Raw genomic sequence first — 15,288 nt, forward strand, 5'->3', positions numbered from 1 at the left:
ACTAGGAAAATACTGGAGAGCAGGTCCCCCACATGGTTGCAAGTTTATTTTTTATTGGATTATTTGATATGTGTCCACATTGATTCCTCTGCATTTGTGTTCTGTGCCAGTTTACTAAATAATACTGATAAGCTCATGTGTTTTAAGTGTTAACACTAAAGGTAGTGAGAACATGCCTACCCATGTTAAATAGGAGATTGTCAGCAGTAGTATCATATGATCAGATACATTTAATGCTAGGGCCCTGGTAACTGCATTATATTATCACTCCTTATTGGTCCAGATGAACCACCTCCTCATCATTGGCCGCATCTCCAGTAGTTACTGTGTCTATTACATTAATGTTCATAGTGCTAGCTGAGAGAACTGCTCCATGTTCTGTGGCATCCTCCCCATGGTCAGCTGCTAGGTCAGGGGTTCCTGGCCCTGCAGGTTCCTGCCTTTCCTTGTTCTTGCCAATCTCATTGGTCGGAGTTAAAAGGGTTTTCAAATGGTCTTCCGAGTCATTTGTCTCTCCTGCTTGAACCAACTCTGGCCTCGGAGGACATTGCTCTGAATCAGCGGTTATGATCAAATCTGTAATGATAAAAAAAAACTTGGTAAACAACAGAAACATACTGTGGGAATCAAAACGTTACATTCAGGGCATTTGATGAATATCCTTATCCAGAGTGACATATACACTATAATGCCAAAAGTATTTGCTCACCCATCCAAATTACTGGAATCAGGTGATCCGATCACTTCCATGGCCACAGGTGTATAAAATTAAGCACCTAGGCATGCAGACTGTTTTTACAAACGTTTGTGAAAGAATGGGTTGCCAACTCAGCCACGAAGTGGTAGGCCACATAAACTGACGGAGCGGGGTCAGCGGATGCTGGAGCGTAGAGTGCAAAAAGGTTGTCAACTTTCTGCAATCGCTACAGACAACCAAATGTCATGTGGCCTTCAGATTAGCTCAAGAACAGTGTGCAGAAGGCTCCATGGAATGGGTTTCCATGGTCGAGCAGCTGCATCAAAGCCATACATCACCAAGTGCAATGCAAAGCATCAGATGCAGTGATGTAAAGCACACTGTCACTGGACCCTAGAGCAGTGGAGGCGTGGGGTTTGGCGGTTGCAAGGATAAGTTGTCTGACTGCATTGTGTCAAGTGTAAAGTTTGGTGGAGGAGGGATTATGGTGTGGGGTTGTTATTCAGGAGCTGGGCGTGGCCCCTTAGTTCCAGTGAAAGGAACTCTGAATGCTTCAGCATACCAGGACATTTTGGACAATTCCATGCTCCCAACTTTGTGGGAATGGTTTGGAGTTGGCCGCTTCCTCTTCCAACAGACTGTGCATCAGTGCATGAAGCAAGGTCCATAAAGGCATAGATGACAGTTTGGTGTGGATGAACTTGACTGGCCTCAACCAGTCCTGACCTCAACCAGATAAAACACCTTTGGGGTGAACTCGAGCGGAGAACCAGGCCTTCTCGTCCAACATCAGTATGTGACCTCATAAATGCGCTTCTGGAAGAATGGTCAAAAATACCCATAAACACACTCCTAAACCTTGTGGACAGCTTTCCCAAAAGAGTTATAGCTGTTCTAGCTGCAAAGGGTGGACCAACGTCATATTGAACCCTATGGATTTGGAATGGGATGTCACTTAAGCTCATATGTGAGTCAAGGAAAATGAGCTAATACTTTTGGCAGTATAGTGTATATTTATGAGTTTGGACAGTACATGTGACCCCTGTACTTGGTGTTACTGGCTCCACTTGTGCTGCCAGGTGAGATACAGGAGCTTTTAGAATATCACTGTGCCTGTTCAGTAAACATTTTCAATGCATGCAAAAGTTACTGTCGTTTTAGTCACCTGTGTCTTCTGGACTGTGACTGACAGCTTCAAGGTCCTCCTCTTCTGGTGATGTTTCAAACCTGTCTTCAGATGCACAAGAGGGGCGGGGTTTGAGCTCCGCGGTGTGCCACACTGCTGGTTCACACTCTAGCTCCTCTGTGTCACTCTCTTCCTCTGCACATTCACCTTCTTCCACTTCTCTGTCATCTCTTCCCTTTTCCTTCATGTTCTCAGTTGTCTGCTCTGTTTCAGATATATGGGTGTCTCCCCCTGCAGGTTCATCTACGCCTGTGGATGAAGTGGTGGTATCCTCAGTGTCTAGGCTGATATTCAAGCAACATACCAGACCTTTTTCTTTCTCTGAGACAGCAGCCAAAGGGTCGATAAAAGCTGTGAAATCTCCAGGCAGGGAATGTTCTGGGTGACCTGAAATGGCTGGTTCTGATTCCACCTCATTGGTCGGTAAAGCACTGTCGAAATCTGGACATGAACAAAGTGAATTGCGATCATTGCTTGCATTTTGATTACAGCCTCCAGTTGGGGTGGACTGGTCATTTGAATCACAAATCTCTGTTCCATATTCTTGACAAGATTGAGAATCTGATGTGACTGGGACAGTATCGGGTGATGCGTGGACATGTGGATCAGACTGGGAATAAATGCAGTCAGGACTGGTATCTGAGCGTAAGACTTTATCAGGACAGCTGTATGAGGGTCGGACTGTGTCAGGACTACTGTTTGATTGCAAAACTGTGTCAGAACTGACGTCTGATTGTAACACTGCATCACAACTGGTGTCTGGATGTAGGTCTGTGTCAGGACTGACATCTGAGTGTAGGACTGTGTCAGGACTGGTTTCTGAGTTTGATACTGTGCCTGGAGTGGTGTCTGATTGAAATCCTGTATCAGGACTGACATATGAGTGAGATGCTGTGTCAGGACACACATCTGTTTGTAACACAGTGTCAGGACTGGTGTCTGATTGTAATACTGGACTGACATCTGAGAGTGAAACAGACTCTGGACTGCTGTCTGAGTGTAAGACTGTGTCAGGACTGGTTTCTGAGTGTGTCACTGTATCAGAACTGGTGTCTGATAGTAAAAATGTGTCAGGACTGGTGTCTAATTGTAATACTGTATCAGGACTGGTATCTGGTTGTAAGACTGTGTCAGGACTGATGTCTGGTTGTAAGATTGTGTGAGGACTGCTGTCTGATGGTAAGAGAATGTCACAATTAGTGTCTGATTGAAGGTCTGTGTCAGGACTGACATCTGAGTGTAGGACTGTGTGTGGACTGGTTTCTGAGTGTGAAAATGTAACACAACTGGTGTCTGATTGTAACACTGTGTCAGAACTACTGTCTGATTGAAACACTGTATCAACACTGACATCTGATTGTGACGCTTTGTCAGGGCTCACATCTGAGTTTTCGACTGTGTCTGGGCTGGTGTCTGATTCTAATAATGTATCAGCACTGACATCTGAGTGTGATACTGTGTCAGGACTGGTGTCTGATTCTAATACTGTATCAGCACTGAAATCTGAGTGTGATACTGTGTCAGGACTGGTGTCTGATTCCAAAACAGAAGCAGCACTGTCATCTGAGTGTGATACTGTGTCAGGACTGGTGTCTGTTTCTAATACTATATCAGCACTGACATCTGAGTGTGATACTGGGTCAGGACTCACATCTAAGTGTTGGACTATGTCTGGACTGGTGTCTGATTCTAATACAATATCAGCACTAACATCTGAGTGTGATACTATGTCAGGACTCACATCTGAGTGTTTGACTGTGTCTGGGCTGGTGTCAGATTCTAATACAGTATCAGCACTGACATCTAAGTGTGATACTGTGTCAGCACTGGTGTCTGATTCTAATACTGTATCTGCACTGACATATGAATGTGATATGGTGTCAAGACTCACATCTGATTGTAGGACTTTGTCTGGCCTGGTGTCTGTTTCTAATATTGTATCCGCACTGACATCTGAGTGTTCGACTGTGTCAGGACTGGTGTCTGAATCTAATACAGTATCAGCACTGACATCTGAGTGTGATGCTGTGTCAGTATTGGTGTCTAATTCTAAAACTGTATGACCACTAACATCTGAGTGTGATACTATGTCAGGACTCACACCTGAGTGTTCGACTGTGTCTTGGCTGGTGTCTGATTCTAATACATTATCAGCACTGACATCTAAGTGTGATGCTGTGTCAGTACTGGTATTTGATTCTAATACTGTATCACCACTGACATCCGAGTGTGATACTGTGTCAGGACTCAAATCTGAGTGTTCGACTGTGTCTGGGCTGGTGTCAGACTCTAATACAGTATCAGCACTGACATCTGAGTGTGATACTGTGTCAGGACTGGTGTCTGATTCTAATATTGTAACTGCACTGACATATGAATGTGATACGGTGTCAATACTCACATCTGATTGTCGGACTTTGTCTGGCCTGGTGTCTGATTCTAATATTGTATCCGCACTGACATCCGAGTGTGAAACTCCAGAACAGATCCCTTCTTGTAAAAACGTGTCAGGACTTTCTGATTGTAAGAATATGTCATAACTACTGTCTGATTGTAACACTGTGTCAGGACTGACGTCTGAGTGTAGCACAGTGTCTGGACTGGTGTCTGATTCTAATACTCTATCCGCACTGACATCTGAGTCTGATACTGAGGCAGGACTTGCGTCTGATTGCAAGACTGTGTCAGAACTGATGTCTGATTGTAACATTGTGTCAGGACTTACATCTGCATAAAGGACTGTGTCTGGACTGGTGTGTGATTGTAATACTGTATCAGCACTGATATCTGAGTGTGATACTGTGTCAAGACTGGTGTCTGATTTTAATACAGTATCAGGACTGACATCTGAGTGTGATACTGTGTGAAGACCCACATCTGAGTGTAGGACTGTGTCTGGACTGGTGTATGATTCTAATATTGTATAAGCACTGACATCTGAGTGTGATACTGTGTCAAGAAGGGTGTCTGATTCTAATACAGTATCAGCACTGAAATCTGAGTGTGATACTGTGTCAGGACTCACATCTGAATGTAAGACTGTGTCTGGATTGGTGTGTGATTGTAATTCTGCATCAGCACTGACATCTGATTGTGAAGCTTTGTCAGGACTCACATGTGAGTGTTTGACTGTGACTGGGCTGGTGTCTAATTCTAATAATGTATCAGCAATGATATCTGACTGTGATAATGTGTCTGGACTGGTGTGTAATTGTAATACTGTATCAGCACTGACATCTGAGTGTGATTCTTTGTCAGGAATGCTTTTTGATTGTACTACTGTATGCGCACTCACATCTGAGTGTGATACTGTGTCAGAACTGCTGTCTGACTGTAACATTGTGTCAGGACCTACGTTTGAGTGTAGGACTGTGTCTGGACTGGTGTCTGATTCTAATTCAGTATCAGCACTGACATGTGAGTGTAAAACTGCATCAGAACTGGTCCATTCTTGTAAGAACGTGTCAGGACTTTTTGATTGTAAGAGTATGTCACAACTGTTGTCTGATTGTAACACTGTGTCAGGTCTGACATCTGAGTGTAAGATGGTGTCTGGACTGGTGTCTGATTCTAATGCTGTATCAGCACTAACATCTGAGTGTGATAATGTGTCAGAACTGCTGTCTGCTTGTAACACTGTGTCAGGACTTACATCTGCGTGTAGGACTGTGTCTGGACTGGTGTGCGATTGTAATACTGTATCAGTAATGACATCTGAATATGACGCTTTGTCAGGACTCACATCTGAGTGTTCGACTGTGTCTGGGCTGGTGTCTGATTCTAATACTGTATCAACATCTGAGTGTGATACTGTGTCAGTATTCACACCTGCGTGTGAAACTGTATCAGACCTGGTCTCTTCTTGTAAGAATGTGTCAGGACTTTCTGATTCTAAGAGTATGTCACAACTGCTGTCTGATTGTAACACTGTGTCAGGACTGACGTCTGAGTGTAGTACTGTGTCTGGAATGGTTTCTGATTCTAATACTGTATCAGCACTGACATCTGAGTGTGATACTGTGTCAAGACTGGTGTCTGATTCTAATACAGTATCAGCACTGACATCTGAGTGTGATACTGAGGCAGGACTTGTGTCTGATTGCAAGACTGTGTCAGAACTGCTGTCTGATTGTAACCCTGTGTCAGGACTTACATCTGCATGAAGGACTGTGTCTGGACTGGTGTGTGATTGTAAAACTGTTTCAGCACTGACATCTGAATATGACGCTTTGTCAGGACTCACATCTGAGTGTTCAACTGTGTCTGGGCTGGTGTCTGATTCTAATACTGTATCAGCACTGACATCTGAGTGTTCGACTGTGTCTGGACTGGTGTCTGATTCTAAGACAGTATCAGCACTGACATCTGAGTGTGATACTGTGACAGGACTCACATCTGAATGTTGGACTGTGTCTGGACTGGTGTGTGATTGTAATACTGTATTAGAACTGACATCTGATTGTGATGCTTTGTCAGGACTCACATCTGAGTGTTTGACTGTGTCTGGACGGGTGTCTGATTCTAATACTGTATCAGCTCTGACATCTGATTGTGACGCTTTGTCAGGACTCACATCTGAGTGGTCGACTGTTTCTGGACTGGTGTCTGATTCTAATACTGTCTCAGTACTCACATCTAAGTGTGAAACTTTATCAGAACTCCTCTCTTCTTTTAAGAATGTGTCAGGACTTTCTGATTCTAAGAGTATGTCACAACTGCTGTCTGAGTGTAGGACTGTGTCAGTACTGGTGTGTGATTGCAATACTGTATCAGCACCTACATCTGAGTGTGATACTGTGTCAAGACTGGTGTCTGATTCTAATACAGTATCAGCACTGACATCTGAGTGTGACGCTTTGTCACGACTCACATCTGAGTGTTCGACTGTGTCTGGACTGGTGTCTGATTCTATTACAGTATCAGCACTGACATCTGAGTGTGATACTGTGTCAAGACTGGTGTCTGATTCTAATACTGTATCAGCACTGACATCTGAGTGTGATACTGTGACAGGACTCACATCTGAGTGTAGGACTGTGTCTGGACTGGTTTCTGATTCTAATACTGTATCAGCACTGACATCTGAGTGTGATACTGTGTCAAGACTGGTGTCTGATTCTAATACTGTATCAGCACTGACATCTGAGTGTGATACTGTGTCAGTACTCACATCTCCACGTGAAACTGTATCAGAACTGGTCTCTTCTTGTAAGAATGTGTCAGGACTTTCTGATTGTAAGAGTATGTCACAACTGCTGTCTGACTGTAACACTGTGTCAGGACTGAGGTCTGAGTGTAGGACTGTGTCTGGACTGGTGTCTGATTCTAATACTCTATCCGCACTGACATCTGAGTCTGATACTAAGGCAGGACTTGCGTCTAATTGCAAGACTGTATCAGAACTGCTGTCTGATTGTAACACTGTGTCAGGACTTACATCTGCGTGAAGGACTGTGTCTGGACTGGTGTGTGATTGTAATACTGTTTCAGTTCTGACATCTGAATATGACGCTTTGTCAGGACTCACATCTGAGTGTTCGACTGTGTCTGGGCTGGTGTGTGATTCTATTACAGTGTCAGCACTGACATCTGAGTGTTCGACTGTGTCTGGACTGGTGTCTGATTCTAATACAATATCAGCACTGACATCTGAGTGTGATACTGTGTCAGGACTATTGTCTGATTCTAATTCTGTATCAGCAATGACATCTGAGTGTAATACTGTGTCAGGATTGATGTCTAATTTTAATACTGTATCAGCACTGACATCTGAGTGTGATACTGTCTCAGTACTCACATCTGAGTGTGACACTTTGTCAGGACTGGTGTCTGCTGGTAACACTGTGTCAGGACTTACATCTGTGTGTAGGACTGTATCTGGGCTGATGTCTGATTCTAATATAGTATCAGCACTGACATCTGAGTGTGATACTGTGTCAGTACTCACATCTGAGTGTTCGACTGTGTCTGGACTGGTGTGTGATTGCAATACTGTATCTGCACTGACATCTGAGTGTGATACTGTGTCAAGAGTGGTGTCTGATTCTAATACTGCATCAGCAGTGACATCTGAGTCTGATACTGTGTCAGCACTTACATCTGAGTGTAATACTAAGGCAGGACTTGCGTCTAATTGCAAGACTGTATCAGAACTGCTGTCTGATTGTAACACTTTGTCAGGAATTACATCTGCGTGAAGGACTGTGTCTGGACTGGTGTGTGATTGTAATACTGTTTCAGCTCTGACATCTGAATATGACGCTTTGTCAGGACTCACATCTGAGTGTTCGACTGTGTCTGGGCTGGTGTCTGATTCTAATACAGTATCAGCACTGACATCTGAGTGTGATACTGTGTCAGGACTGGTGTCTGATTCTAATTCTGTATCAGCACTGACATCTGAGTGTAATACTGTGTCAGGATTGATGTCTAATTTTAATACTATATCAGCACTGACATCTGAGTGTGATACTGTCTCAGTACTCACATCTGAGTGTGACACTTTGACAGGACTGATCTCTGAGTGTGAAACTGTATCAGAACTGGTGTCTGCTGGTAACACTGTGTCAGGACTTACGTCTGCGTGTAGGACTGTATCTGGGCTGGTGTCTGATTCTAATACAGTATCAGCACTGACATTTGAGTGTGATACTGTGACAGGACTCACATCTGAATGTAGGACTGTGTCTGGACTGGTGTGTGATTGTAATACTGTATTAGCACTGACATCTGATTGTGACGCTTTGTCAGGACTCACATCTGAGTGTTCGACTGTGTCTGGACTGGTGTGTGATTGCAATACTGTATCTGCACTGACATCTGAGTGTGATACTGTGTCAAGAGTGGTGTCTGATTCTAATACTGCATCAGCAGTGACATCTGAGTCTGATACTGTGTCAGCACTTACATCTGAGTGTAACACTGTGTCAGGACTCACATCTGAGTGTTCGACTGTGTCTGGGCTGGTGTCTGATTCTAATACAGTATCAGCACTGACATCTGAGTGTGATACTGTGTCAGGACTGGTGTCTGATTCTAATTCTGTATCAGCACTGACATCTGAGTGTAATACTGTGTCAGGATTGATGTCTAATTTTAATACTATATCAGCACTGACATCTGAGTGTGATACTGTCTCAGTACTCACATCTGAGTGTGACACTTTGACAGGACTGATCTCTGAGTGTGAAACTGTATCAGAACTGGTGTCTGCTGGTAACACTGTGTCAGGACTTACGTCTGCGTGTAGGACTGTATCTGGGCTGGTGTCTGATTCTAATACAGTATCAGCACTGACATTTGAGTGTGATACTGTGACAGGACTCACATCTGAATGTAGGACTGTGTCTGGACTGGTGTGTGATTGTAATACTGTATTAGCACTGACATCTGATTGTGACGCTTTGTCAGGACTCACATCTGAGTGTTCGACTGTGTCTGGACTGGTGTGTGATTGCAATACTGTATCAGCACTGACATCTGAGTGTGATACTGTGTCAAGAGTGGTGTCTGATTCTAATACTGCATCAGCAGTGACATCTGAGTCTGATACTGTGTCAGTACTTACATCTGAGTGTAATACTGTGTCAGTACTCACATCTGCGTGTGAAACTGTATCAGAACTGGTCTCTTCTTGTAAGAATGTGTCAGGACTTTCTGATTCTAAGAGTATGTCACAACTGCTGTCTGATTGTAACACTGTGTCAGGACTGAGGTCTGAGTGTAGGACTGTGTCTGGACTGGTTTCTGATTCTAATACAGTATCAGCACTGACATCTGAGTGTGACGCTTTGTCACGACTCACATCTGAGTGTTCGACTGTGTCTGGACTGGTTTCTGATTCTAATACTTTATCCGCACTGACATCTGAGTGTGATACTGTGTCAAGACTGGTGTCTGATTCTAATACAGTATCAGCACTGACATCTGAGTGTGATACTGAGTCAGCAGTGACATCTGAGTGTGATACTGTGTCAAGACTAGTGTCTGATTCTAATACAGTATCAGCACTGACATCTGAGTGTGATACTGTGTCAGTACTCACATCTGTGTGTGAAACTGTATCAGAACTGGTCTCTTCTTGTAAGAATGTGTCAGGACTCTCTGATTGTAAGAGTATGTCACAACTGCTATCTGATTGTAACAATGTGTCAGGACTGACGTCTGAGTGTAGGACTGTGTCTGGACTGGTTTCTGATTCTAATACTGTATCAGCACTGACATCTGAGTGTGATACTGAGTCAGCAGTGACATCTGAGTGTGATACTGTGTCAGTACTCACATCTCCATGTGAAACTATATCAGAACTGGTCTCTTCTTGTAAGAATGTGTCAGGACTTTCTGATTGTAAGAGTATGTCACAACTGCTGTCTGACTGTAACACTGTGTCAGTACTGACATCTGAGTGTAGGACTGTGTCTGGACTGGTGTCTGATTCTAATACTCTATCCGCACTGACATCTGAGTCTGATACTAAGGCAGGACTTGCGTCTAATTGCAAGACTGTATCAGAACTGCTGTCTGATTGTAACACTGTGTCAGGACTGAGGTCTGAGTGTAGGACTGTGTCTGGACTGGTTTCTGATTCTAATACAGTATCAGCACTGACATCTGAGTGTGACGCTTTGTCACGACTCACATCTGAGTGTTCGACTGTGTCTGGACTGGTTTCTGATTCTAATACTTTATCCGCACTGACATCTGAGTGTGATACTGTGTCAAGACTGGTGTCTGATTCTAATACAGTATCAGCACTGACATCTGAGTGTGATACTGAGTCAGCAGTGACATCTGAGTGTGATACTGTGTCAAGACTAGTGTCTGATTCTAATACAGTATCAGCACTGACATCTGAGTGTGATACTGTGTCAGTACTCACATCTGTGTGTGAAACTTTATCAGAACTGGTCTCTTCTTGTAAGAATGTGTCAGGACTCACTGATTGTAAGAGTATGTCACAACTGCTATCTGATTGTAACAATGTGTCAGGACTGACGTCTGAGTGTAGGACTGTGTCTGGACTGGTTTCTGATTCTAATACTGTATCAGCACTGACATCTGAGTGTGACGCTTTGTCACGACTCACATCTGAGTGTTCGACTGTGTCTGGACTGGTTTCTGATTCTAATACTTTATCCGCACTGACATCTGAGTGTGATACTGTGTCAAGACTGGTGTCTGATTCTAATACAGTATCAGCACTGACATCTGAGTGTGATACTGTGTCAGTACTCACATCTGTGTGTGAAACTGTATCAGAACTGGTCTCTTCTTGTAAGAATGTGTCAGGACTCTCTGATTGTAAGAGTATGTCACAACTGCTATCTGATTGTAACAATGTGTCAGGACTGACGTCTGAGTGTAGGACTGTGTCTGGACTGGTTTCTGATTCTAATACTGTATCAGCACTGACATCTGAGTGTAGGACTGTGTCTGGACTGGTTTCTGATTCTAATACTGTATCAGCACTGACATCTGAGTGTGATACTGAGTCAGCAGTGACATCTGAGTGTGATACTGTGTCAGTACTCACATCTCCATGTGAAACTATATCAGAACTGGTCTCTTCTTGTAAGAATGTGTCAGGACTCTCTGATTGTAAGAGTATGTCACAACTGCTATCTGATTGTAACAATGTGTCAGGACTGACGTCTGAGTGTAGGACTGTGTCTGGACTGGTTTCTGATTCTAATACTGTATCAGCACTGACATCTGAGTGTAGGACTGTGTCTGGACTGGTTTCTGATTCTAATACTGTATCAGCACTGACATCTGAGTGTGATACTGAGTCAGCAGTGACATCTGAGTGTGATACTGTGTCAGTACTCACATCTCCATGTGAAACTATATCAGAACTGGTCTCTTCTTGTAAGAATGTGTCAGGACTTTCTGATTGTAAGAGTATGTCACAACTGCTGTCTGACTGTAACACTGTGTCAGTACTGACATCTGAGTGTAGGACTGTGTCTGGACTGGTGTCTGATTCTAATACTCTATCCGCACTGACATCTGAGTCTGATACTAAGGCAGGACTTGCGTCTAATTGCAAGACTGTATCAGAACTGCTGTCTGATTGTAACACTGTGTCAGGACTTACATCTGCGTGAAGGACTGTGTCTGGACTGGTGTGTGATTGTAATACTGTTTCAGCTCTGACATCTGAATATGACGCTTTGTCAGGACTCACATCTGAGTGTTTGACTGTGTCTGGGCTGGTGTCTGATTCTAATACAGTATGAGCACTGACATCTGAGTGTGATACTGTGTCAGGACTGGTGTCTGATTCTAATTCTGTATCAGCACTGACATCTGAGTGTAATACTGTGTCAGGATTGATGTCTAATTTTAATACTATATCAGCACTGACATCTGAGTGTGATACTGTCTCAGTACTCACATCTGAGTGTGACACTTTGTCAGGACTGATCTCTGAGTGTGAAACTGTATCAGAACTGGTGTCTGCTGATAACACTGTGTCAGGACTTACGTCTGCGTGTAGGACTGTATCTGGGCTGGTGTCTGATTCTAATACAGTATCAGCACTGACATCTGAGTGTGATACTGTGACAGGACTCACATCTGAATGTAGGACTGTGTCTGGACTGGTGTGTGATTGTAATACTGTATTAGCACTGACATCTGATTGTGACGCTTTGTCAGGACTCACATCTGAGTGTTCGACTGTGTCTGGACTGGTGTCTGATTCTAATACTGTATCAGCTCTGACATCTGATTGTGACGCTTTGTCAGGACTCACATCTGAGTGTTCGACTGTGTCTGGACTGGTGTGTGATTGCAATACTGTATCAGCACTGACATCTGAGTGTGATACTGTGTCAAGAGTGGTGTCTGATTCTAATACTGCATCAGCAGTGACATCTGAGTCTGATACTGTGTCAGTACTTACATCTGAGTGTAATACTGTGTCAGTACTCACATCTGCGTGTGAAACTGTATCAGAACTGGTCTCTTCTTGTAAGAATGTGTCAGGACTTTCTGATTCTAAGAGTATGTCACAACTGCTGTCTGATTGTAACACTGTGTCAGGACTGAGGTCTGAGTGTAGGACTGTGTCTGGACTGGTTTCTGATTCTAATACAGTATCAGCACTGACATCTGAGTGTGACGCTTTGTCACGACTCACATCTGAGTGTTCGACTGTGTCTGGACTGGTTTCTGATTCTAATACTTTATCCGCACTGACATCTGAGTGTGATACTGTGTCAAGACTGGTGTCTGATTCTAATACAGTATCAGCACTGACATCTGAGTGTGATACTGAGTCAGCAGTGACATCTGAGTGTGATACTGTGTCAAGACTAGTGTCTGATTCTAATACAGTATCAGCACTGACATCTGAGTGTGATACTGTGTCAGTACTCACATCTGTGTGTGAAACTGTATCAGAACTGGTCTCTTCTTGTAAGAATGTGTCAGGACTCTCTGATTGTAAGAGTATGTCACAACTGCTATCTGATTGTAACAATGTGTCAGGACTGACGTCTGAGTGTAGGACTGTGTCTGGACTGGTTTCTGATTCTAATACTGTATCAGCACTGACATCTGAGTGTGATACTGAGTCAGCAGTGATATCTGAGTGTGATACTGTGTCAGTACTCACATCTCCATGTGAAACTATATCAGAACTGGTCTCTTCTTGTAAGAATGTGTCAGGACTTTCTGATTGTAAGAGTATGTCACAACTGCTGTCTGACTGTAACACTGTGTCAGTACTGACATCTGAGTGTAGGACTGTGTCTGGACTGGTGTCTGATTCTAATACTCTATCCGCACTGATATCTGAGTCTGATACTAAGGCAGGACTTGCGTCTAATTGCAAGACTGTATCAGAACTGCTGTCTGATTGTAACACTGTGTCAGGACTGAGGTCTGAGTGTAGGACTGTGTCTGGACTGGTTTCTGATTCTAATACAGTATCAGCACTGACATCTGAGTGTGACGCTTTGTCACGACTCACATCTGAGTGTTCGACTGTGTCTGGACTGGTTTCTGATTCTAATACTTTATCCGCACTGACATCTGAGTGTGATACTGTGTCAAGACTGGTGTCTGATTCTAATACAGTATCAGCACTGACATCTGAGTGTGATACTGAGTCAGCAGTGACATCTGAGTGTGATACTGTGTCAAGACTAGTGTCTGATTCTAATACAGTATCAGCACTGACATCTGAGTGTGATACTGTGTCAGTACTCACATCTGTGTGTGAAACTTTATCAGAACTGGTCTCTTCTTGTAAGAATGTGTCAGGACTCACTGATTGTAAGAGTATGTCACAACTGCTATCTGATTGTAACAATGTGTCAGGACTGACGTCTGAGTGTAGGACTGTGTCTGGACTGGTTTCTGATTCTAATACTGTATCAGCACTGACATCTGAGTGTGATACTGAGTCAGCAGTGACATCTGAGTGTGATACTGTGTCAAGACTAATGTCTGATTCTAATACAGTATCAGCACTGACATCTGAGTGTGATACTGTGTCAGTACTCACATCTGTGTGTGAAACTTTATCAGAACTGGTCTCTTCTTGTAAGAATGTGTCAGGACTCACTGATTGTAAGAGTATGTCACAACTGCTATCTGATTGTAACAATGTGTCAGGACTGACGTCTGAGTGTAGGACTGTGTCTGGACTGGTTTCTGATTCTAATACTGTATCAGCACTGACATCTGAGTGTGATACTGAGTCAGCAGTGACATCTGAGTGTGATACTGTGTCAGTACTCACATCTCCATGTGAAACTATGTCAGAACTGGTCTCTTCTTGTAAGAATGTGTCAGGACTTTCTGATTGTAAGAGTATGTCACAACTGCTGTCTGACTGTAACACTGTGTCAGTACTGACATCTGAGTGTAGGACTGTGTCTGGACTGGTGTCTGATTCTAATACTCTATCCGCACTGACATCTGAGTCTGATACTAAGGCAGGACTTGCGTCTAATTGCAAGACTGTATCAGAACTGCTGTCTGATTGTAACACTGTGTCAGGACTTACATCTGCGTGAAGGACTGTGTCTGGACTGGTGTGTGATTGTAATACTGTTTCAGCTCTGACATCTGAATATGACGCTTTGTCAGGACTCACATCTGAGTGTTCGACTGTGTCTGGGCTGGTGTCTGATTCTAATACAGTATGAGCACTGACATCTGAGTGTGATACTGTGTCAGGACTGGTGTCTGATTCTAATTCTGTATCAGCACTGACATCTGAGTGTAATACTGTGTCAGGATTGATGTCTAATTTTAATACTATATCAGCACTGACATCTGAGTGTGATACTGTCTCAGTACTCACATCTGAGTGTGACACTTTGTCAGGACTGATCTCTGAGTGTGAAACTGTATCAGAACTGGTGTCTGCTGATAACACTGTGTCAGGACT

The 15,288-nt window shown here is 43.5% G+C and overlaps 1 protein-coding gene and 1 long non-coding RNA gene across 4 annotated transcripts in view; both read right to left on the reverse strand.

Moving 5' to 3' along the window:
• Positions 1–31: 31 nt before the first annotated feature.
• LOC143490262 (uncharacterized) overlaps positions 32–15,288 on the reverse strand; it is a 54,666-nt gene continuing 39,409 nt past the window's right edge. For 2 of the 3 annotated variants that reach the window (XM_076988885.1, XM_076988884.1), the window contains 2 exons: positions 1,863–2,324; positions 32–576 (listed from right to left, as the gene is read on the reverse strand). In XM_076988885.1, the coding sequence (XP_076845000.1) occupies positions 272–576; positions 1,863–2,324 (767 nt within the window). In that variant the 3' untranslated portion in view covers positions 32–271. The remainder of the gene's footprint in view (positions 577–1,862; positions 2,325–15,288) is intronic. The other variant, XM_076988886.1, reaches the window with a different exon arrangement.
• LOC143490264 (uncharacterized) lies at positions 3,309–14,659 on the reverse strand. Its single transcript, XR_013124912.1, has 2 exons — positions 4,310–14,659; positions 3,309–4,219 (listed from the first exon to the last, which is right to left on the reverse strand). It is a non-coding gene; the product is annotated as an uncharacterized LOC143490264 (long non-coding RNA).

The sequence above is a fragment of the Brachyhypopomus gauderio genome, unplaced genomic scaffold (assembly GCF_052324685.1).
Source record: "Brachyhypopomus gauderio isolate BG-103 unplaced genomic scaffold, BGAUD_0.2 sc64, whole genome shotgun sequence".
NCBI lineage: Eukaryota > Metazoa > Chordata > Actinopteri > Gymnotiformes > Hypopomidae > Brachyhypopomus > Brachyhypopomus gauderio.